The sequence below is a fragment of the Petaurus breviceps genome, unplaced genomic scaffold, assembly GCF_028583685.1.
Source record: "Petaurus breviceps papuanus isolate PSGF00001 unplaced genomic scaffold, PetGlider_PUasm1.0 77, whole genome shotgun sequence".
NCBI classification, from domain to species: Eukaryota; Metazoa; Chordata; class Mammalia; order Diprotodontia; family Petauridae; genus Petaurus; species Petaurus breviceps.
In genome coordinates this window covers 34,035-57,279 of record NW_027186492.1, presented here as the reverse complement: position 1 = coordinate 57,279, position 23,245 = coordinate 34,035, and the positions used below count along the sequence as shown (strand labels likewise).

The window sequence follows — 23,245 nt, the reverse complement described above, 5'->3', positions numbered from 1 at the left end:
AAGGCAGAATTAAGTCTTGTTCTGTTAAAGTGAAGACACAATTTCTCAACAGCTATTCTATAACTTTGGGGATGATTAGGTAGATTCAGCACAAAGATCATCACTAGCCGACTGTTACAATCTTCTTAATTTAGAATAAAAGTGAAGGGGCACTGTCCGGTACTCACTTTGTCAACCAGAAATACTTTGTTTAATCTTTTGATTATGTACAAACAGGGTCCACTAAGTTAAGGAAAAAAAAACCCTTAACTCTATAAAGAAATAAATTAACAAGTTGTCAGTTTGTGGTCTGTGGTTGCTTGCAGCAAAAGAGAAGAGCAGAAAATACAGTTCAGTCATCATTTGCTGAAATCTACAACGTGGAGAAGGAGCTTTATAAACTAACCCAGAAGTACCAATTAAACTGCCAATTGTTCTTCTCTGCTGTGGGCATAATCTGGTGTAATGAGAATGGGAATTTGAAGATCTTCCCTGCCCCTTAATAGACCTAGGGGGGAGTCTGAAGACCTCCCTTGTTTAGAAAGTAAACTCTGCCCCCAATAGGCTCAATGTAATTACATGCAGCCTATGATGGAGGGAATTTGCTGAGGGGTGCAGCAGAGCCCACAGGAAGCTTCCCTGCTGTAAAGATAAACTGTATCCCCTAATAGGCTAAATATAGTCACATGGAGTCTGTGGTGGGAGGGGTTTGCTGAAGGGAAGCAGAGCCCAGAGGAAGCTGGGAGCCAGAGCTAGCAAGACGATATGGGAGAGAGGGCCCTCAGGCAAGGAGTCAGACAGGCTCATGAGTAGATATTGATCTTGTATTGGTTTGTGGGTAGGCTAAAGGATACTGTGGCTCTCACTGTTATTATGGCTTCTTAATATCTTTGGTACTATGATGGAATCAGCTTACTGGTTTTGGGATTTGGTTTTCTGGTGTCTAAACAAATACTTCAGTTCTGTCCTCTACCTGGAAAATCTGGTATATTTTGTGATTGAACATCATGCAATATCTTTATTGTGATTGTGGATGCTACAAATATTGCATCTGGCTTTAAAGCTTTGATTTATAACATAAAGAGAGAAATTTATACATGTGCATACTTCATATACTAAAGCTAAGCACATAACCCACTTCAGCAATGTGGAGTAGAAGGGGCAGAGGGGAGCTGGAAAAGCCAATCTTTTTTCACCAAAACTGCAATCTGTAGCAATATGGATGTCACCATGGGGTGCTCAATTCCCACCATGCCTGTCCAGGCTCTCTCCTAATTTCAATTGTGAACTTGTGATAAGGTTTTCTGCAGTATCAAGTAACTCTTCTCTTTTTTCAAGTATTTCAAGTACATTTTAGGGCTTAAGATACTGTGATAAAATTTCATTCCTTTATAAATATTACTTTGGATTTTTAGAAATTCAGGGTAAGGATTCATTCTTGACATCAAACTTAGAGGGCTGCACAAGAACAAAAGTTTCAAATAACTTCTAATAGGATTTACTTTATAAAGTCTGTCACATGAAAAATCTGTTACTTGAGACCTCAGAGACTCAGGGAAATAATCAATTATAGCAACAAACTGGCTTGATCAAAGTTTTTCAAACATATTTCCTAAAGTGATTTAATCTCATGTTAAGATACCACCTCTCACAATTTTTATTGGCACACTTTCAATGTAAAAGAGTCATATTACAAAGTATTTCAAGGTGAACAGGTTATTTACCCGATTTTGGGATTTCAGACTTCCACCCTCCTTTGAAATCTGCCGATGTACATAGTCCCCAGATCTGGCCTGAAGTGAAGTGTCCAAGTCTGGCTGGTTGAATGCTACCTGTAATAGTAAACATTCTAATTAAGTGACAAGAAAATGTAATCCTGTTTTTTACTGAAACATAAAAATTAATGTGCTTTTCATTACTGTTTTATATTTCTAATACTCCAGAAATAATTTCTAGTAGATCTGAAAAATTTGCTTGTAATAAGGGACTTTATTTTATTTACTGTTTTTCCTCTTCTACACTGCTATTCTTAGGCAAAGAACAGAGTTAATTATCAAACATATTATATCACTGTCTTAATCATCTCCTCTACTCCTTGGTATTTGAGTCTCATTCACATGACACCAAGTGATAGGTAGGGGAAAAAGAATTAAACAATCCATTTTCAATTCTGATTGTAAAATCCAGTGAAATTTCAAGCTACTTAAAACTAATGGCTAAAAAAAGAACTTTTACTAATCTCTGACTGACAAATTAACATAAAAACTTGAGAATAGTTTGTATTTCCTTTTCATTTTTTGAATCATTAAATTTTAGAGCTAGAAGGAACTTTAGAAATCATGTGGTTCATTTGTTTAGCTTAGAAAGAAGATATCTTCTTTAGTTTTATTATCTAACAAATATTTATTGAATATGTATAGTATGTTCAATAAACTATAAGTACTATGGGGAATTCCATGAAGTATAAGGAATAATTTCTGCTTGAAAGAACCTAGTACTCTACTCTTTAAAGCACAACTAAGATATCATCTCCTTTTCCTTACACCCCCGGATCAATAATAACCTTCCTCCTGAGACTTCACACACTACCTTTTTTTACAATTTTTTAATGCATGATTGTGTATTATAATAATCTCTGTTTATATCTCATCCTCTTACTAGAAGCTGTACATAATCTAAATTTTACTTTCCCAGTTCCTAATACAGTATGCTCTGTTCTTAACAGCACTTAAAAGAACCCCTACTACAATTTTCCCCTTCACTAATGTTTCTTCTCACCATATAGTCTAAAACACAATAAATTTTCAGGAAAGTCAGGAAAAACGGAACATTTGAAGCAGGTGTTATATTATGGACTGACCAATTAATTTATAAGAGATTTAGAGCTAAAAGGGAACTTAGAAGCCATCTAATCCAATTCCTTCTTTTTATATGAGAAAAATGAGTCCTAGACTGGCTAAGGATTTGCCTTAGGTCACACAGTAAACACCAGAGGTGAGATTTGAATCTAGGTCCTTTGTTGTCAGAGTCAAAGCTCCAATACTCCCCCTATGTCTTCATGTGGTGCTGCTGCAGATTTTTTTTTAAAAGTCTACAGTTGGAGAGATAGCTATATGCAGGCAAAAAACTAGAAATCAACACTGGCAATATATGATTAACTGCCAAATAGGTAATAAAGACATAAGTGCTATCAGAATTCAGTGGAGGATGGGATCACTGTGACCTAGATTGGTCAGGGACTAAGGTTGAACATGAGAGAATAGGGAGGGTTTGGACAGGTCAAAAAAAAAAGGGTAGGAAAGCCTTCTAGGCCATGGGAATTAACTTAATTTTTGTTCTGACATATATGTTCTCTCTATACTAACCATAAATATACCTTAAATTTAATTTACATATGTCTTAAAAATATTTCTGAGCTGATTTCTCCCAAATCAAAATTTTCCACTAGACATACTCTCCTTAACTTCATTCCCACAGAGAATAACATAGCTCTAACATGCAATAAAAATCAAGAGAGAAATCTGCCTTCAGCAATGCATTCACTCCTCATTCTTTCACATTTATTAAGTCTCCATATTTATTAATATTTATTAAGTCTCCACATTTATTAAGCACCATATTAGGCACAACAGATACAAAGAAAAAACGAAAAACTTCCTACCCTTAAGGAACTCACATTGTGCTGGGAGGAATATAAACATATAAATACAAAATATCTCAAGTAATTCTCAGGGGCAGGGGAGATGTGAGTGAGACTAAGTTCTCAGGGAGATCAATGTTCATTTACTACTTCTACTACCCAACTCCTATCTAACAGGAAGAATCAAATGGAGAATCAATCTATAATATTTTTATATATGGATTACTAAATTGTGTTTTCATTTCATTGGGAGTTTTCAATATCTCTGACACATAACAGCCATAGTTGTTATGTAATTAATTATTCAATTATTCAAAGGTCAATGAATCCCAACCTTTTGGTGTTTGAGACTCTTCTCAGATATTGATTGTGAAAGTAGTTGTGCTACTATTAGTATCTGATGATTTAGAAAATACATAACATAAAGCTCCAATGCATGCTATAACAATAGTAAGTGAATCTGTATTTTATTAATCACAACAGCATACATATAGATACACATATACCTGAAAAACAGTAAAGCTTGACGAGAATATGGATTCATAGATATTTTGTAGCAACAAACCAGTACTGGGAACCATTGGCAGAATCAGTCAGCAGAGAAGAAAGAGTTACACTGAAGTGTTTTTTCAAACAAAGCCACCATTTCACCCTAATTCAAAGAACTGTCTGAAATGCACTCCAATTTGGCAACTTCATTTTCAGTGTCCCTTTTAATGATAATATTATGTGATTCTAGGAATTTTAACTGCAGCAACTGTATATTTTCAAGACAAATAGATACCAAAAAAATCTACCACCGTTCAAACGATTATGCTAAAAAAATGGGATTGACTGGCAACTCCTTTTGTTTTTTTGTTTTACACCAAACCATCACAATATGATTTTTCTTCCATTTTCTATAGATAATGAGACTCTTTTACATGTTCAGGCAAAAATGCAGAAGTCATAAGCAATTTTCTAACACCCAAAATGTCATTACTGTACTTTTATCCTGAAATCTCTTTAAATGTTTTGAAAGCTAATAACAATGTGAAACTACATACAATTGTAAAGAAGTGCATCATCTAAGCCAAAGTGTAAAAATTAGTGTGACCACTGTCTGTAATCTTCAAACTTGAACCTGACTACTCTTAAAATTTAAAAAGGTGAAAAGAATACAGAATCTCTCCTAAAGATGGAAGACAGAGATTGAAGAAATGTAGCCCTGATTACAATTTCATTTACTAAACTGAAAACAAGAGGGTTAACAATTCTCAGAAAATGGTTTAGGACATATCACGTTCAGTGCTTTTTGGTAACATGTTCACGTTATGTAGAAAGAAGGTAATAAAAATATCTTAAGAAATTTCATTATGCAATTTTCACATGGTTCACATGAGGGTATATTTATAGAATGTCGGTGCTGGAAGGGATCATACAGAGTATAGTCCAACTTCCATTTTTTTTTTTATTAGGAGGAAACTAACATGCATGGATGAAATGACTTACCTACAATCACACAGGTGGTAAATAGCTTGAAGTTCTGTCACTCAGAATTAGGATTTAAACCTGATTCCAAATTTGAAGCTTTACTCACTATACTTTATGCTACACTTTAACACTGTTCAGTTGAATGGACACCAATGTCAACTCTGAATCAAAGTTCTGATATAGCAGATGAATAATAGCTGACATTTATATAGTATTTTTTTTTTAAAGCAGTTGGGGTTAAAGTTAACTTGCCCAAGGTTACAAGGTCAGTTTTTTGGTGTGGGTGTTAAGTTTCTGAGGTCAGAACCGATCCCGGGTCCTTCTGACTCCAGGGCCAGCGCTCTTATTCACTGTGCCTAGCCACCCCATATAGTATTTTAAAATCTGCAAAGTGCTTTGCTTCCATGATCTCATCTCAGCCCACACTCTGGTGTTGTCTTCCTAATCAAATCCTTCAATAATGGAACTTTAATCCAAATCAAAGGGAATGTCCAAGAAAAACGAGAATGGATAATGCACAGTAACAAAGAAGTGCTGAAAACAGCAACCTATTTTGTATATAGACAGTCCTAACTTTTATCAAGTTTTTTTTCTTTTTCCTTGAAATCAAGTCAAAATCTGCTTCTCTAAAAATTTCTGCTCATTAGTCCCAGTTTCTGCCTTTTGGGTCAAGTGGAAAAATTTCAATTCATTTTCTATATATTTTCTTCCAAATACTTGAAAACAGCAATAATGTAACCTGAGTCCCCAGTCACCTCACCACTCAGTTCATGTTCATCTGCATATGCTACAGCTTGTCAATGACCTTCCCAAAATGTACCTCTCAGAAGTGACCACAATACTCTAAGTGTGATAGCCTCAAGGGCTGAGCTCATTAAAACTGCCACTTCTCCCATTGGATACAATGGTTCTCCAAATGCAGTCAAAGGTGGCATCATGTCTTTTTGGCTACCATGTCACACTACTAGCTCTTGCAGTCTATTAAAAGCCACACATTTTTTTTTTTCACATAAACTGCCTTATGGCCATGTCTGTTCTATCTTGTGCTTATATAACTGATTTTTAAAAATCTGAGTATAAGATTTTACATTAGACCAGATTCACTGTTTTAAACTGTTCAGATCTTTTAAAATCCTAAGTCATTCAATGTGTTAGCTATTTATCCTTCCTAGTTTTGTGTCACTTTCAACTATATAAGAATGTATACCATCTATGTCTTCATTTCAGTCAGTGAAAAAAAATATGAGCAGCAAAGGACCTATGCAAATAAAAATTGCCAGATTCTAAGAAACGTATTAAATCATTGTCTAGGGGTGGCTAGATAGCGCAGTAAGAGCGCCCGCTCCGGAATCAGTTCAGGCCTCAGATACTTAACACCCACACAAAAAAACCTGGCTGTGTAACCTTGGGCAAGTTACTTAACCCCAACTGCTCTTATAATAAATAAATAAACAAACAAATAAATAAATTAGTTGTCTAAATATTAGTGAATTATTGTGATTATTTTAGATAAGACAGAAGGATAGACTATGTGATCTCTTAGGATATGTGCATATGTGTGTAATAGAATAAGATAAAAATATACTATTATATATCAATAAAGATACATTATGTCCTTACTTGATTAGCTTGGCTCTGCAAGAACACTCTTCTGGAATTCAAATCTTCAAAGGGCAAGGGCCTTATATTTGGACTTCTATAGGGCTCATTGGTAACAACAGTTTCTGGTTGGAAAAAGTGATCTTTTGCAAGAGAACTGGAAGTATCATCTTCTGCTACCTATGGAATAAAATAAAACTGTTATATTCACTGGGATGATTAGTAACATACAATTTTTAAAACAAAGGAAACACAAACAAACAAAAGGCTTATATTTGTCCAAGACAAGAAGTTCCACTGACAGGCTTATCAGGTAAAAATCACAGGGATGCTATAGATATAGTATATTTGGATTTTGGTATGACATTTGACAAAAACTCTTGTGCTAACCTTGTCAAAGAAATAGAGATGCAGCCTATATGACAGTACAGTTAAATAGGTTCAGAATTGGTTGCACGAACGGACATATTCACTACTGGATCCATGTATCAAGTTGGCAAAAGTTTTCTAATGGAGTACACCAGGATCTGTCCTTGGTCCTATACTGTAAAAACTTGCTTATTAATTACATGGATAAAGGTAAAGACAGTCAATAAACACTTATTAAGCACCTTACTATGTGCCAGGCACTGTACTAGGCACTGGGGATACCAAAACAAAAAACCCTACCCCCTCCAGGGGCTTAAAATCTAATGTAGTAATAGAAGACAGCATACAAAAAAGAGCTGAGAAGCAGGGTGAGGGGAAGGTACCAGAAACTGGAGCATAGTAGAAAAGTCAGATAAGTCCTCAAGTAGTATAACCAGGTAAGATGTGACGTGGCATGATTATCACATTTGCTAGATAACACAAAGCTGGGAGGGCTATTTACCATAGTAGATGACAAAGGTAAGGTATAAAGAATTCTCCATGGGGCGGCCAGGTAGTGCAGTGAGTAAGAGCACCGGCCCCAGAGTCAGGATGACCTGGGATCGAATCCGGGCTCAGATACTTAGCACCACACCTAGAAATAACTGGCTGTGTAACCTTGAGCAAGTTACTTAACCCCAATTGCTTAAAAAAAAAAAAAAAGAATTCTCCATCAATCAAAAAGCATTTATTAGGTGCTAGGCACCCTGTTAAATGTTGGGGATATAAATAAAGGTAAAAACAGTTTCTTCCCTCAAGATCACATTCTAACTGTAGAGGCAATATGCAAATAACTATGATGGGGTTGGAGGTGTGGGAGAAGGTGGGAGAAGAGTAAAGATAGTAGAATAGAAAGAAGTAATGCAACTGGGATTTCTTCCGCAACTCCTTCAAAGAGATGTATAAAATGCACCAAACCAAATACTGATGGAGGAATCCAGAAAAAGTCACAATGAGCCCTTTGTTTGGGCCAAGTCTGCATAGAGACAAAGAAGTCTGCAGACATTGGATGACACAGTTGGGGTAGGCACTTAGGGTGAAGCACTTTTGCACCTGGCGAGAGGTTGCACAGCAGCATAAAATTAGTTCCCAGACTCATATGATGGCACCCCCAGACACATACCAGAGCACTGCAATGGAAACAGGTACCAACTAGCACATCTGTCACTTACTACTAAGTCTCAGGTCAGAGATCCAGGACAGAATGAGAAGGGAAACTGTACATGAGAGTGTTCTTCTCTGGGCAGTGTACAGAGAAAGGAGCAAGTTCAGAAGCCAGCAGCAATATGGCTCAGATCTCAGGCACAAAACAGCATTTAACTCCTAGCATTTAGCCCAGACTAAAAAAGAAATAACCAGGAAAAGAATTCCAGACCAAAGGAGAGTCTACAATTTTTCCCATTTGAACCAAGAGCAGCAGGCTATGCTTACACAGACCCAAATCCAGGTCAGGAACTTGCAGGACTCAGACCAAGGGGACAGCGATGAGACTTTGCCTTGGATCAGACTCCTTTGAGAACACTATAAGTCTGCCAAGTCCTTAGCTTGTCCCTGAGATCCTAGAACACTCAAATACCACCAAAAGGAAGCCACAGTGCTAACTCAGACCTTTCCCCCCAAAATACAAGAGAGCCCAGCCTTAATGTCAAGTTTAAAGTCAGGAAGTAGGCTGGAAGAATAAACAAACCAAAAAAGAACCATACCCTAATGAGCTATTATGATGGCAGGGACACTCAAGACACAAATGCAGAAAAAGATTATGACTCCAAAATATCTACAGGCAATGCCTCAGGAAAAACAAACAAACAGTTTGGGCACAAACTCAACCAGAATTCTTGGGAGATAAAAAGAGATTAAAAATTTTTTATTAATGGAATAAGTGCTAGAGGAAAAAAAATTGATAGATATGAAAGAATGAATTAACTGGAAGGGGAATTATTAACAGCTTAACACAAGAGATACCAAACCTTGCCTAAACATCAAACTACCTGAAAATTCAAATGGACAAAATAGAAGCCAATGACTGAGGCAAAAAAGTCAAAATGCTAAAAAAATGGAAGAGAATATAAAGTATCTCTTAACAAAAACTTACCTGGAAAAGAGATCAGGGAGAAAAAATTTAAGTATCACAGGACTATCTGAATACCATGACCAAAAAGAAGAGCCTTGACATCCTATTTCAAGAAATTTTAAAAGAAAATTGCCCACATATTTTGGAAAGAGGGCAAAGTAGAAATAAAAAGAATCTACTGGTCACATCCTGAAAGAGACCCCAAAATTAAAATGCCCAGGAACATCACATCCAAAATCCAGAGCTTCTAGGTCAAAGAAAAAAATACTATAGGCAACTAGAAAGATTCAAGTACTGAGGAGTCAGTCAGGATCATACATGATTTAGCAGCCATCAGCATAAAGGAAAAGAGAACTTGGAATACAATATTTCAAAAGGCAAAGGATATGGGCTTACAGCCAAGAATAGCTTACCCAGAAAAAAACTGAATCTAATACTACAGGGGGGAAAAGGAACTATAATGAAATAGAGGACTCCAAGTACTCCCGATGAAAAGACCAGAGCTGTGGCAAAACTCTGAACTTCAAACACAGGAGTGAAGAGAAACATAAAAAGGTAAACATGAACATATAATGCTGAAGGACTAAACAAGGATAAACTGTTTACTTACATTCAAATGTGAGGAGATGACACTTGTATCCCTCCTGAACCCTATCATCATCAGGGGTCACAGAAGGAGTCAAGTTAGGCCCTAAGAGTGGTTCTGTTATATCTTGATGATCTTAAGAAAATAAAGGGAGAAGGGAAGAGAAATACACTAGGGGTGAGAGAAGGGAAAGAAAAGGAAGTTTAGGGAAAACTATCTTACATAATCAGAGTTCACAAGCAAAAATCTATACAAATGAAGAGGAAGAGATGGAAGAGTGGCTTGACACGTGAACTTCACTCTTATCTGAACTAGTCAAAAGAAGTAAGAAGATACACACACACAGAGTTGTATACAGAAATCCATTTTACTCAACAGAAAAATAGGAAAGGGGAGAAGAGGAAAGAAGAATTAGAGGAAGGGAAAATTAAGGGAGGGATTAGTTTTACTTATAGCTCTTTTTGAGGTGGCAAAGAATGAGAATCTGAGGGAAGGACCATAAACTGGGAAATGGATGAACAAGCTATGGTATATAAATGTGATGTATTACTATTGTGCTGAGCTTTTATCAGCATAATGGTCAACTAGGATTCCAAAAGATTAATAATGAAACATGCTACCTACCTCCTGAAAGATGAAGGACTCACAAGCATAATGAAGCAAATTGGTTTTGGACAAACCCAATAAGGAAATTTCTTTTGATTGACTATACATGTTTGTAAATGGGTTTTGTTTTTCTCAGGTTCTTAAATGGGGAGAGGGTAGGTGTAGTAAGCCAAAATATTTGATTCTTGGGGGTCAGTTCCTATGCAGATGTCCTTGATGATGCAGCTTTGGCTTCCGGCCTTGAAGTCTGCTCTTCAAAGAGCATCCTTTGTTATGTGACTGCATATGACAGGAGTTAACTGACCTTTCCTAAGACTTTCTGGCGCATAGATAACAAGACCTTATCCAATTCTGAGCTACTTCCAGGATATGACAGGTTAGATAATGATAAGAATACTCCAGGATATGACAGACTATGCTATTGATAAGAGCACTTGAATCTTTGCTTTATCTTTAAAAACCTTGTTCAAAGAATCATTAAATGAGTTTTCTACCACTAAATTACTAATATGAAAACACGTTTTACATGACTGCACATCTACAGCTATCCCTTCCACTTCATAGGGGTTAGGGATGTGGTTCCCCTGGGATCTGGAAAACCTATGCAAAAAATTTTTGGCCTTCTATACCAGATAGGTCTGAATTATACAAAACTATACATATATTTTATGCATTTCTAAACTTGAAATTTCCTGTGTTGTTTTTTGGCTGAAACTTCACGTGTTGGCCTGTGGCTTCCACAAAACTCCCCAAAAATTTCCACCTAATTTCTTTCTTTCTCTCTTTTTTTTTTTTTTAAAAGCAATCGGGGTTAAGTAACTTGCTCAAGGTTACATGGCCAGGTGTTTCTGGGTGGGTGCTAAGTGTCTGAGCCCGGATTCAATCCCCAGGTCACCCTGACACTGGAGCCAGTGCTCTTACTCGCTGGGCTACCTGGCTGCCCCTCCACCTAATTTCTTATGCTGACGTATGATATACCAAAATAGCAATTTGGAAGGGACAACTGTTTAACACTATCTCAGATTTACTTATTGTCTCAGTAAATGGGGAGAAGTACATAGAGGGATAGGATTTGAAACTCAAAAATTTTTTAAAAGTTTAAAATTATTTTTACATGTAATTGGGGAAAAATAAAATATTTTTTAAAAATTAAAAGACTATTTATACTAGGTGTGACCTTGGGCAAGTCACTTAACCCCAATTGCCCTGCCTCCCCCGCTCCAAAAAAAAAATAAAGGATATTAGATTTGGCAATTAAGTAATCAATGGCAACTTTGGAAAGGGTAGTTTCAGTTGAATGATGAGTCTGGAAGCCAGACTGTAGAGGATTTATAAGAGTGAGATGAGATGAAGTGGAATCTCCAAGTGTGCATGATATGGCTTTCTTGAAGTGTTTAGCTAAGAAGAGCAGGAAAGATATGGGGAGAGCTAGTGGGGCAAAGGTAAGAGGGACACTGGAGTATGGAAGGTGAGAGAATAATTATCTTTTTACTTGAGAAAGGAATGAAGAAGAAAGTGCAGGATGATGTTTGACTGATGTGAGATTAGGAGGAGAGAAGAAGGAGCCCTAAGCAAATGGAATAAACTTTCTTGGGAGCAATGTTTAGTAGACAAGAGTAGTGAGAGGTGGTTTTTTCTTTTGCTCTCTATCCTCTCTTGCATTCTCTCCCTCTTCCCTTCCCCACTCCTCTCTCCTTATCCTTTTCCTCTTTCTCTTCCCATCCCTCCCTCCCTCTGCCTGTTGAAGAACCCTGTGAAGTTTTCGGGTGCTTCTGTCCATCACTGCCAGCACCTCCCTTCATTCATTCACTCATTCTCAGGATTCCAAGCCTCCAGAGCTGGAAAGGAAAGCAGAGTCCATCCAGCTCATCCTGTAGCTGAACAAGCATCCTCGTAGCCCCTACCAAAGGCGTTCATTCAAGCATTAGCTTAGAGACTCCCAGTTAGGGGAGCACTGGCAGCCCATTCCACATATACACTCCTTTAGCAAACACTGATTAAGCCCCAACTCCTATGGGTGGGGCATTGGGGGTGAAAGAGAGTAAAGATAAAAAAACAAAGAAACAACTCCTGCCTTAAGAGAGGGATGTAGTAGTGAGGAACGGAATCCTAATTTAGGTCACTTTCATGTGTAATTGGCATGAGCACACCTGAATCCTGAATTGGCAGGCAGTCCTTGCTACTGTCATTGAAGGGAGCAGCCCTTGTGGAGAAGGGGCCTGACACCCTCTGCCAACACCATCACCACTGTCACCACCAACCACAGAGGAGTTGCCACCCTTCTAGCAGTCAAAATGGAAGTAAAGGATCTGATTATAACCTGTAAAAATCAGATGCAGACAGAGCTTGACCCTATCTACCCCCAGCTGGTGAAACGGTATATAGCCTTCTATCCTCCCTGGATCTCCCAGGTGAAATACCCCTTGATCTACTCAAGCAGGAAAAGGTCCAGATTTCCCCAAGGAGCACTTCCCAGCTCAGAAGGATATAGATTATGCCCAGATAACACAAAACTCTGAAAAGAAGTCAGACTCTCATTTGTAGTTAGGAACATCTTCCTGGAACCAGGCTCCCCAAAGGCCCCCCTGGGCCAGTCCAGCTTCACAGAATAAAATGCTTACAGCCCTTGGAAGCAGGACTCAGTACAGAAACTGAACAGAGTTCTGGCTGCTCCAGTGGTCAGGGGCCTACACCACTCCCAGTCATATGATTGGACAACCCTCAAACCAAAGATCATTAGCCTCCTATCCTACCAGGTGCTCAGCCTGGCCCCCATCCCAAGGCCAAGAGAAGACTTACTATAACCCTTGATTGGCCTCTTCCCTGGCCCCTGAAAGGTCTGGTCCAATGCTGGCTATCTTTGCTTTACTGTGTGACCCTGACTTAATCAAGTCCCTTTCCTTAACCTCAATTTTCTTCTCTAAAATGAGAAGCTTCTACTAAATGATCCTTGAAGTCTCTAATTGTTCACAATGTGCAATCCTCTGTATTCCTACCTTTTAAAACTGGAAAATAAAGGGATGCCCTCACAGAAAAAAAAAGTAGTGAGGGGAGATGTCATGGGAGGAATAAGGAAGAGCAATCAAGTTTTAAATGGCTACTGTGAAGAGTGAGTTAGAACATCAATTAGGGAGTAGCAGAAGGACTGCCTTGCCTTTCTTCAAGGAGGGCCCAGTTGGGATTAGATAACACAAATTTGGAGGGGAAGTAATCAGCAGAGTTTTATAATTTCCTCCAACTCTATTGAGTAGCATGTGAATAGGAACGAAGGAGGTAGAGATGTTAGGAGTAATCCCAGGCTGGGAGTTTAAATGTGATCCAAAGTGTGGTCCTAACAAAGTGTGATCCAAAAGGACCAGGGGGCAAAGAATCTGGGAGTAGAGAAATGGAAGGGAAAAGAGTGTAATCAGAGCAAGAGGGATATTCTGAGGAAAAAATTTAAGTGGTGGGAAGAAAAGAGGTCATGGTGAGGACAAAGAAAAGGGTGAGGAATTTTAAGGTGTAGGGAAAGATAGAATCATACAAGATTATGATCAGATAAAGGAATTTTGGAGTTCATGGCCATGGAAATGGAACACATTATATGTGATGACACCATCAGGAGTATGAGGTGGGGTGGTCACAAGAACAGAATAGCATGAGGAACTGGGAAATTGGAGTATTTGAGAAAGTATCAATACATATGATAAAGTTCCTTCCTTATTATGAAGACAGGAGTAAGGGTGGAGAAAAACACTGTGTGCTAGGCATTGGAATAACTAATGAAAGAGACAATCTCTTGGGGGTCAATGGATAATAGCCAGAACAATGGCCAACAAGATGTGGATAAATTTGGACAGTGTGAACCTCCAAGTAGGAGGTTGCTGAGTGATTTGCTGGAGTGAAAGTCTGAAGTGGAAATGGGGGAAAAAAGGAGTATTCTCATTCTCACTCTATGACCAATGAGTTGGGGGTATGAATGAAAGTACAGCCAGTACTGAAAAGTGGTCAGAGATGCAATCTCATTAGGAGGAGTCAAGTCTTAGTGAGTACCGTAAGAAGGTGGAAGGAGATAGGAAGAGGCTTAAGAAGAAAGGAAGTTTGTTAATTATGAAGTAGATATTCCAGAGGGCAATGGGGTAAGAAGGGTTGGGTGATGAACTAATTAAAAAAGACAGAATTTATAAACATGTCAAGCTTTAAACAATTCCTGTGGTTAATTCTGGCAAAAAAAAAATTGATCTTGGATTCTTGAAGACTTGACCAGTAAAGCATAAGCTCTATCATATGTGTAAGAAAGTCTTGGGCTATAACTTAGGGCAAACTGTATGTGTTTACTTTCTGAGGATGAGCTTAGCTAAGTATGCAGAGGCTTGCAACAAGGTAATTATATAATATAAAATAATAAAGAAAAATACAGAATGTCCCTCAGTCTTAGGTAACCCCTTCTACCTCTTTGGAGATCTACTCCTATAGTTCTTATATGTGAACTTAATCATATTTTAAGTGTGTGATCCTTGTGTCACAATAAATCACAAAAATTGATACATTACTGGAGGAAATAAATCATATCACAGGATAACAGATCAAGAACTAGGTATGACCTCAGAAGTCCTATCAATATTGACATTCTGTCTATAAGCAAAACTAGAAGATATAAGGAACTTTAAGTTGTAGCCAAATGACGACCCATACTTCCTAACATAACAAGGAACATTATTTCATTTAGACATCAGGTTGTCTACCAAAGCAGTGATGAGGATGATTTTAAGCAAAAAGATACTGTGAAAATAATTGCCAATGAAGAGCTAACATCGATTGTAGAGGATTTAGGTAAAAAATTATTATAAAAAACTTGAAAATGTTCAAATTCCATTAACATATACTTTAATATTTAGTGACACAAACTGAAAGTTGAACACAGGGAAAGATAGCAAAAAATGTTGGTAAATATGACTAAAAAGTAAAAGCAACGCAACGAAACAAAATGATTTTAAGCTACAGAGAAATCAAACACACATCATAAATATTTTTCAAGGAGAGAGCTGGGGGGTAGTATCAGACATAGCAAGCACCAAATATTACAATCAGTAAAATCTTTAAGAGCAAAGTTAAAACCAACATCAATTTAGAAGAATAAAAATGAAAGTAAGTGGCAATTAAATTAATTCCAAATCAAGTCATTCAAATAAACTATTGCTAGTAAAAATTAGGAAACAGATGAAGGAAAAGTCATCAACATTAAGCATAATAATTTAATGCATAGGTTTAACTGATGTAAATCAAACACCAGAAAACAAGATCTCTAAAGAACTGAAGCTGAATTGGGGAACAGAGAAGTGAATAGGTAATGTGACCAGAAGAAGGAATTACAAGAGATAAATAGAATAAGAAAGGAAAGAATGTCATCAAAGAAATGGTTAAGTGAAAAAACAAAATGGGCTGGTCAGGTGATGGGATATAACCACTGGGAAAGTCTTTGTTTTCCATTTTGTCTTCCAACCCTCCCCTTCCCTAGGTTCACCAAAACCACAAGGGTACTGGGTGACTGGCAAAGTAGACTTCTTCCTCCTTTCCCTTCATAGGCTATTTATAACCCATTAGAATGCCAGAAATCCTGGAGAAGCAAGTATGATAGGAAACTTTTCCTCAACCTTATCAATGACCTTCCTCAATGAGGCATTTCACAGGATCAGAGGATGGAACCTCAGAAGTCATCTAGTCCAGTCCCCTCATTTTACAGATTGGAGATACTTAACTTGCTTGTATAACCCCTTGCTCACAGAGGATAAATGACTTGACCACAGTAGTAAGGCCTTAGTATTCATACTCAAGCGGATCTTCTCCTTTCCCTTCTCCATTCCTGGATAAATACTGACCACCCTGACCCCTGCTGGAAGAAACCCAGAATCCAAATACCATTCAGACCTGTAAGCCCATTCCCCTTTTCCAATGGTAGTACATAGGGTCCTTCTATTCCCTCTTCCTGTAGAGGGGCCAGGGCTGCTCACACCATTTGGATGAACAGGGAGTCACCAACAAGAATCTTGATAAGACAGATAGTCTTCCTAGGCTTTTTCATCTGTTCTTTCTCTGTACTCCTATTTTTTTGGGGGGGGAGAGGGGGGAAAGGTAGGGCAACTGGAGTTAAGTGACTTGCCCAACCAAGGTCACACGACTAGTTTTATGTTAAGTGTCTAAGGCCGCATTTGAACTCAGGTTCTCCTAACTCCAAGGCTGGTGCTCTATTCACTGCACTACCTAGCCGCCCCACTCTGTACTCTTTTGATACCCATAGGAACTGTCATCCTAGCCTAAAGATTCCTGAGCCTTGCCATTCACACTTCAGCCAAACCCTATTAAAAGTTGTTTCCCTCATTAGAGTGTGAGCTCCTTGAAAGCAGTAACTCTATTTTTTATTTATAAACAGAGTACGTTGCACATAATAAGTTTTTTTGTTCATTCATTCATTCCAGTGATGATATTCTCTTGATATCTATTGAATTTATATGGAATATTTTATGATTTGAACATATACATCAGTGACATCTTACTGGAATAGCCTTTAAGGTTGCCTTTTGTTCTACTAAATAAAATACTTTGTAAAACATTCATCAAGTGCACACACTGTGCATTATTGTATTCTCTATATTTTGTGATTAACTGTGTGAATAATAAAGATGCGGCCTGCTATAGAATATTGTTTGCAAAAAGCCTGTTTGTTCTCTTCTCATGTTTTCACCAAGTACACTATCCATATGGGTATAATGTGATGTCAAGAGAATGTGAAGAAGGCCCCCAGTAATTTGGGTTGGCCCTCATGGCAAACTTATTGAAGGACTTAAACAAGCATCATTCAGGATGAATAGGCATGGATGGGTAATAATTTACATCACTGAAGGGAATACTCACATTGATAAAAAAAAAAAAAAACTGATAAAATTGGCCCACAGATCCATTTGAGCACAAATACTAATGCCCTAACTATAGTTGTCAAGTCATTGACCTCTGTGGGCAAGGCCTCAAGTATCTCCAATCGGTAAAATGACTGGACTAGATGGCTTCTAAGGTCCCATCCAGCTTCCGGTCTGTGATCCTCTGACCCTGTGAAATGCACTGAGGAAGTCAAAAGAGCATAAAGTCTATCTGAGTCAGCAAAGGCCTGATCATCTTGCCAAGCAGAGAGGTATGGTAGCCAACAGCAACAATGATTTAGAATAGAAGCTCTTCACATAGAGTAGGCAAGTTAAAAAATACAAGCAGTATCACCTCATAAAATAGTAGTGGCAGGAAAAACACATGATGATAAAGGTTGATGTGGAACCCAATTAAGTCAAATCATTCTGAGATTTTGAGGATAAAACTGGGAGAAATAATAAACCAAACCAAACCAGAAATGCTCTGTCAAAATGTCTATAATACAGATCCCTTCCTTCCCCCCCATCAATAAGACTGAACCTACCACATTTGGATTTTAATGTCACAATAGCAATCATTCTCCAAAAAGGAAGTGGAAATGGCAGTAAAGGAAAAAGAAAAGAATCTGATCCAGATAAAGTATAGAGAGTTAAGGCACTGAAAGATTGATTTAAAGATATATGAAAGAAGTGAAGATATAAAATGATTAGGAAAAAAAATCACAATAAAAAATGTGATTATAAACCTTTCTCATCTTTTGCAAACAACATTCTATAGCAGACCATATATTCAAACAATTAATTGAAAAATTTAGAGGATACAAGAACCCACTGTGCTGGATGACTATTTTAAAAAGCATTTTAATTGACTGAGCAAAATGCAACCTTAAAGGATACTCCAACAAGATGCTGGGATATGTTCAGATCATAAAAAATTCCATCACTGTTGATAATTATGATTATTGATATCAAATGAGAAATAACATAAGATGTATGCTTGCCAAAGCCATGTGTCACTGTCATGGAGAACAGATAGGACAAATTCCAGATGTTCATTTGTGGATGACATTGTGCTGGTATCTGCTGAATTGAAGTGAAGTGACTCAAGTCATAAAACATTTCAAAATCTAAATGATAATTAATCATTCCAGAATTTGACATGATTTTCCACAAAGAATAAACCACAGTGGGTAAGAAACACTTATTGTCAAGACTATAATATGTAACTGGATAAATAATCTCTAGACTTGGTCCTTCAGTACTTAGATATACTTTACAAACAGTGACTGAAGTCCTGAATTGGGGGATGAGAAGAAACTAGATTACAGCTGGGAAATTGCTAAGTGCTTTTAATGACAAGATACAAAACCCCCTATAATTAACAAATATTCTTCTGGTGATGCTATATAACTATTAATCACAGAATACCATAATCGTCAAAGAATCACAATTATGAGTCATTCAAAGGGGAAAGGGCACAAAGAGGCTATACTACATGACCAATGGGAAATCCTGGTCAAGAAGTACAGTAAATTAGAATGCCAAAAAAATATGAATCTGAAAAGGAGGGTCTGCCAAGAAGCTAGTGTGAGGTAAAATAAATAGAAAGTTCACATGAGGTTTAGGGAGACACTATGGTGTAACAGAAAGGACAACTGACTGGAATCAGAGGACTTGGATTCAAATTCTACTTCTCACACTTATTATTTAACCTATGTAACCTTGAGCAAGTCACAAACTCCCTGGACCTCAGCTTTCTCATTTGTAAAAATAAAGGCACTGGACAGGATAGAATGGGGTCCTCTCCAGCTCTAAGTTTACAATCCTGTGAAAATAAATGGTATTCATATAATATCAAAAGATGTAGAGGAAGGACCCTGGAACCCTGAATGGAACTTCTGTGACAAATTTATGGGATGACAGACTGTGATAATAAGCACTGTTGCTAAGAGTATCCATATTGGTGAGATTACAGACACATGAAAATATCTGAGTATAAACGGCAAGTTTTATATTAGGTTGGGCTAAAAACATTAATGTAATTAATATAAAAATTAATATTATATAATAATGAAAATATAAGATCAGAGAGGCATGGCTAGGCAATAATTCCCCTGAAAAATCTCAGTTAATCAATATGAATCAACAAAATGATGTGGCAATCAAAAAAGGCTAACAAAGACATTAAGAGGTATAATGTCAAAACTAAGAGAGATAACAATGTTTACAGACTGATGATCCTGATTAACTCTGACTTGACTACAACAAATTTAGGAAACTGCTTAGTTTCTGGCACATTTTAGAAAGGACATTGAACATGCCCAAAATAGTATTAGCAGCTAGCGGTTACTTTGTGCTAGTCATTGTGATAAGTGTTTTACAAATATTATCTTATTTTATGCTCACAAGAATCCTGGGAACTAGGTACTATTTCCACATTTTACAGTTGATAAAACTGAAATGAAGAGGGGTTAAGTGATTTACCCTGGGTCACATAGCTAATAAGCGTATGAGGCCTGATTTTGAAATCAGGTCCTCCTCACTCCAGGTCCAGCATTCTATCCACTCTACTACCTAACTCCCTACAAGACCATGAAGATGATGGTAAAGGGATTGGAGACAATAACAAAAGAGACTGATTTAAAGAAGCTGAGGATGTTTTAGCCTGGGCAATAGTGAAAATGTGACAGTTATCTTCAAGAATTGGAGGCATTATTATATGGAAGAAAAATTGGACTTGTTTTAACCTGATATAAGTAGAAGTCATGTAGGATAGGAAAAGAGGCAGTCAGAGATTCTTAATACCAATCACTATTTACAATGCTTTAATTACTTGGGAAAATAATAATGAAAAATCAATTTCCTTGTGCCACATGTCTTATTTCAAGTTTCTTTAAAACTCCATAAGGGGTGTTGCAGAAAGAGAGAGATTTAGGTTTGATACGAGGATAAATTTCCTAATGATAAGAAATATCCCAAATAACAAGAGAGAAGGCTGATTCATAGGATTGTAAGGTTCCCATTATTGGAGGCATGCATTCAAACAGAAGTTGTGTAGCTTTACTTCCAGTGAAGGATAACTTGTTATTCTGTTTTTTGGATAGTACCAATTATTAGGACTAAGGTTTTCTTCATATCAAACCTGTTGGGAATGTTGTAGAAAGGTTTCCTATTAAAGTACAGACTGGCCTAGATGACCACTGAAATCCCTTTCAAGTATGTAATAAGCACCCACAATATGTAAGGAGTTCTGTGAAATGCCATGTAGCAATAAAAAGAAGATTGTCCCTAACCTAGTGGGTCAGAATTTAACATCAAGGACTTCAAAACATTTCCCTAGACTCAAGGGATCTTTAAAAAAGAAAAAGGAATTTAGATACCATAACTATATATATTTTTTTCTTTTGGAGGGCAATTGGGGTTGAGTAACTTGCCCAAGGCTACATGGCTAGTTTTTTTGTGTTAAGTGTTTGAAGCCAGAACTGAACCCTGGTCCTCCTGACTCCGGAGCCAGAGCTTTTACTCACTGCACCACCTAGCCGCCCTCATAACTATTTTTTAGAAATATTTTATTTTATTTTCTTAATTTGGAGAATAGTATACAACAACAAATTGTTGGTCTTTCTTGTCTATATGTACAAATATTTTAATATTTGTTATTTTATTTGATATTTTAACTTTAAACCACTTGATAATGTGAGATTAACTTTCACTTAAATTTTACAGTGATTTACAAATTGTAACTACAAAATGTTGAAAACATAAAAAATAAGAAAAGGAATATACTCTGAGGACCATTGAAATACAAGGTATCTCAAAAGTTTTAGTGCAATTTTAAGCCTTATTTAAATTGTTTAAAATTGTATTTAATACAGGAACACTGTATTACACTTTCTCATGTTAATTAACTGTGAATCAATGAGTCTAACTATAAGCAAAATATATGTAGTTAAGAGGGAAAAAATATTTCCAAAAGTAAATTGAGAAATCAGATGAAGAATCTGAATCCTCTGTTCTTCAAGAAAAATCAACATACAACTTTGATACTCAGTGACTTAAATACAAAAAGACACAAAGCTAGCTGATGAAAATTTCATTGAAAAATGTGACTAAGGGTCCAGAAATGACAAAGGCCAAATCTATAATTTATAGACTACTGAAGAACTGTATGCTTATAAGTCATAAGATACTTTCTTTCAGAAATTATACAAAGTGACTATATTAATTTTTGTCACCATTTTTCAGAGTCTAAGTAACTTGCCTAAAATCACAGTTAGTAAGTGGACAAGTAGGAAATCTTCAGACCCCAAATCCACCTTTTTCTAGGTGCCGTGCTTGAAAGGACTTAGAAAACGTCAGGCCAGTAAACACACAATCTTGCCATACTGGTGATATGATGGTCAAGGACAACATCAGTTGAAATCACAAGTTAAAATATTCACATGAGGAAGGAAACACTGTTTTTCCAAATGGTTAAAGATAGACTGTAATTGGCTTAAGATTCAATTATACTAGATTATGGGGGCATTTGTAAACATAGAAAACAAATGAATGTATCAAATGGAATCAATCTTGAGGCATTTTTACAGGACCCATTCCAATGCTTAATTACAACAGGACAGATACATTTAGATTCTACCACCTACGTAATTCAAGTACAATGTAAGAAAGTGGTAGTTACAGTATTTAAAAAAGATAAAGTTGTGCTGTGTAGCTGAATAAACCTGGGTTAAAGAAATCTGTACTATGCAGGCAGAGATGGGCTGCACTCAGCTTGTACTGGCCCATGGCTGATTGCTAAATTTTCAATGTGAACATTTAAATCTCAGATTAAGCATAAATTTAAAAACTGGAGAAAATAATAAGAGATTAAATATAAATGTATATTTCATGCATACTTTTCTTTTCTTGGAGACACAGCTCTTAACTATTTACCAGCACACCCCTGACTAAAGGCAACACAATTTTAAAGGGACTCTGGGATTAATTCTCAGGACATTTCAAAGAAGAGCGACCTTTCTCTAAGTTCCCAAATGAAAAAGATCAAATACAGTTTTTACCAAAAAAAGATGACCAAGAAAAACCAAATAACTACTATCTCATATTATTTTGTCATCTCTATTAAAAATCTTCAGGAAAATGATTTATAAACACAATGAGGATATTCTTGGTAAAAACATGAGAAAGCAGATTTCTGCAGATAATTTTCTACAATAGATTATATTATCTTTATTGTGACTCAACTAATGGAAATTCCACTATGCTATTTACTAATTTTATTTTATTTTTAAAATTTTTTTGGAGGGGGGAAGGTAAGGCAAATGGGGTTAAGTGACTTGCCCAAGGTCACAAAGCTAGTTAAGTGTATGTCAAGTGTCTGAGAGAGAATTTGAATTCAGGTCCTCCTGAGTCCAGGGCCAGTACTCTATTCACTACGCCATCTAGTTGCCCCTATTTACTCATTTTAAAGAAGGATTTGACTCAGAAGAACAAAAATTAGCCTTGGAGATTATTTTCAAATAAGGAATTCCCTTCCATACCCATATTAAATTTATAAAGAACTTATATGTAACTTACAGCTTTTGCTTGCAGATGACATTGCACAAAATTCAACAAACCCTGTAATACAAAGTCTCAGTGAAATCCATACCAATGCAGGAGGTACTATTTTAATCAGCTATACTAAAAATCATAAGCAGATAAAAAACGTATTGCCAATTTTTACTAATTCATCAAATATGTATTGAAAAGTCATTGTATATGGCAAGGAATTGGTATAAGAACTGAGAAGGAAGAGACATTTGGGAAATTTGTGGTGCTTTCCCTGATCCAAAACTAATCACTAAAAATCACTAGGAAAAAGAGCAATATTTTTCTGGTGCCGTTATATGGCTGTAAGTCTTGAGCACCATAATCCTGGAATTAAATTTGCAAAGGTGCAATGAAAAACATGAGCAATGTATTGCTACAGAAGGCTACAGAACATT

At 36.8% G+C, this 23,245-nt stretch overlaps 1 protein-coding gene across 2 annotated transcripts in view; it reads right to left on the bottom strand.

Annotated features, from left to right (window-relative positions):
- Window positions 1-23,245, bottom strand: part of SPRED1 (sprouty related EVH1 domain containing 1) — a 36,936-nt gene that overhangs the window by 6,784 nt on the left and 6,907 nt on the right. The window contains exons 3-5 of one of the 2 annotated variants that reach the window (XM_069105715.1): window positions 22,836-22,877; window positions 6,713-6,871; window positions 1,704-1,811 (exon numbers count right to left, since the gene is read on the bottom strand). In XM_069105715.1, coding sequence (XP_068961816.1) covers window positions 1,704-1,811; window positions 6,713-6,871; window positions 22,836-22,877 — 309 coding nt within the window. The remainder of the gene's footprint in view (window positions 1-1,703; window positions 1,812-6,712; window positions 6,872-22,835; window positions 22,878-23,245) is intronic. The other variant, XM_069105716.1, reaches the window with a different exon arrangement.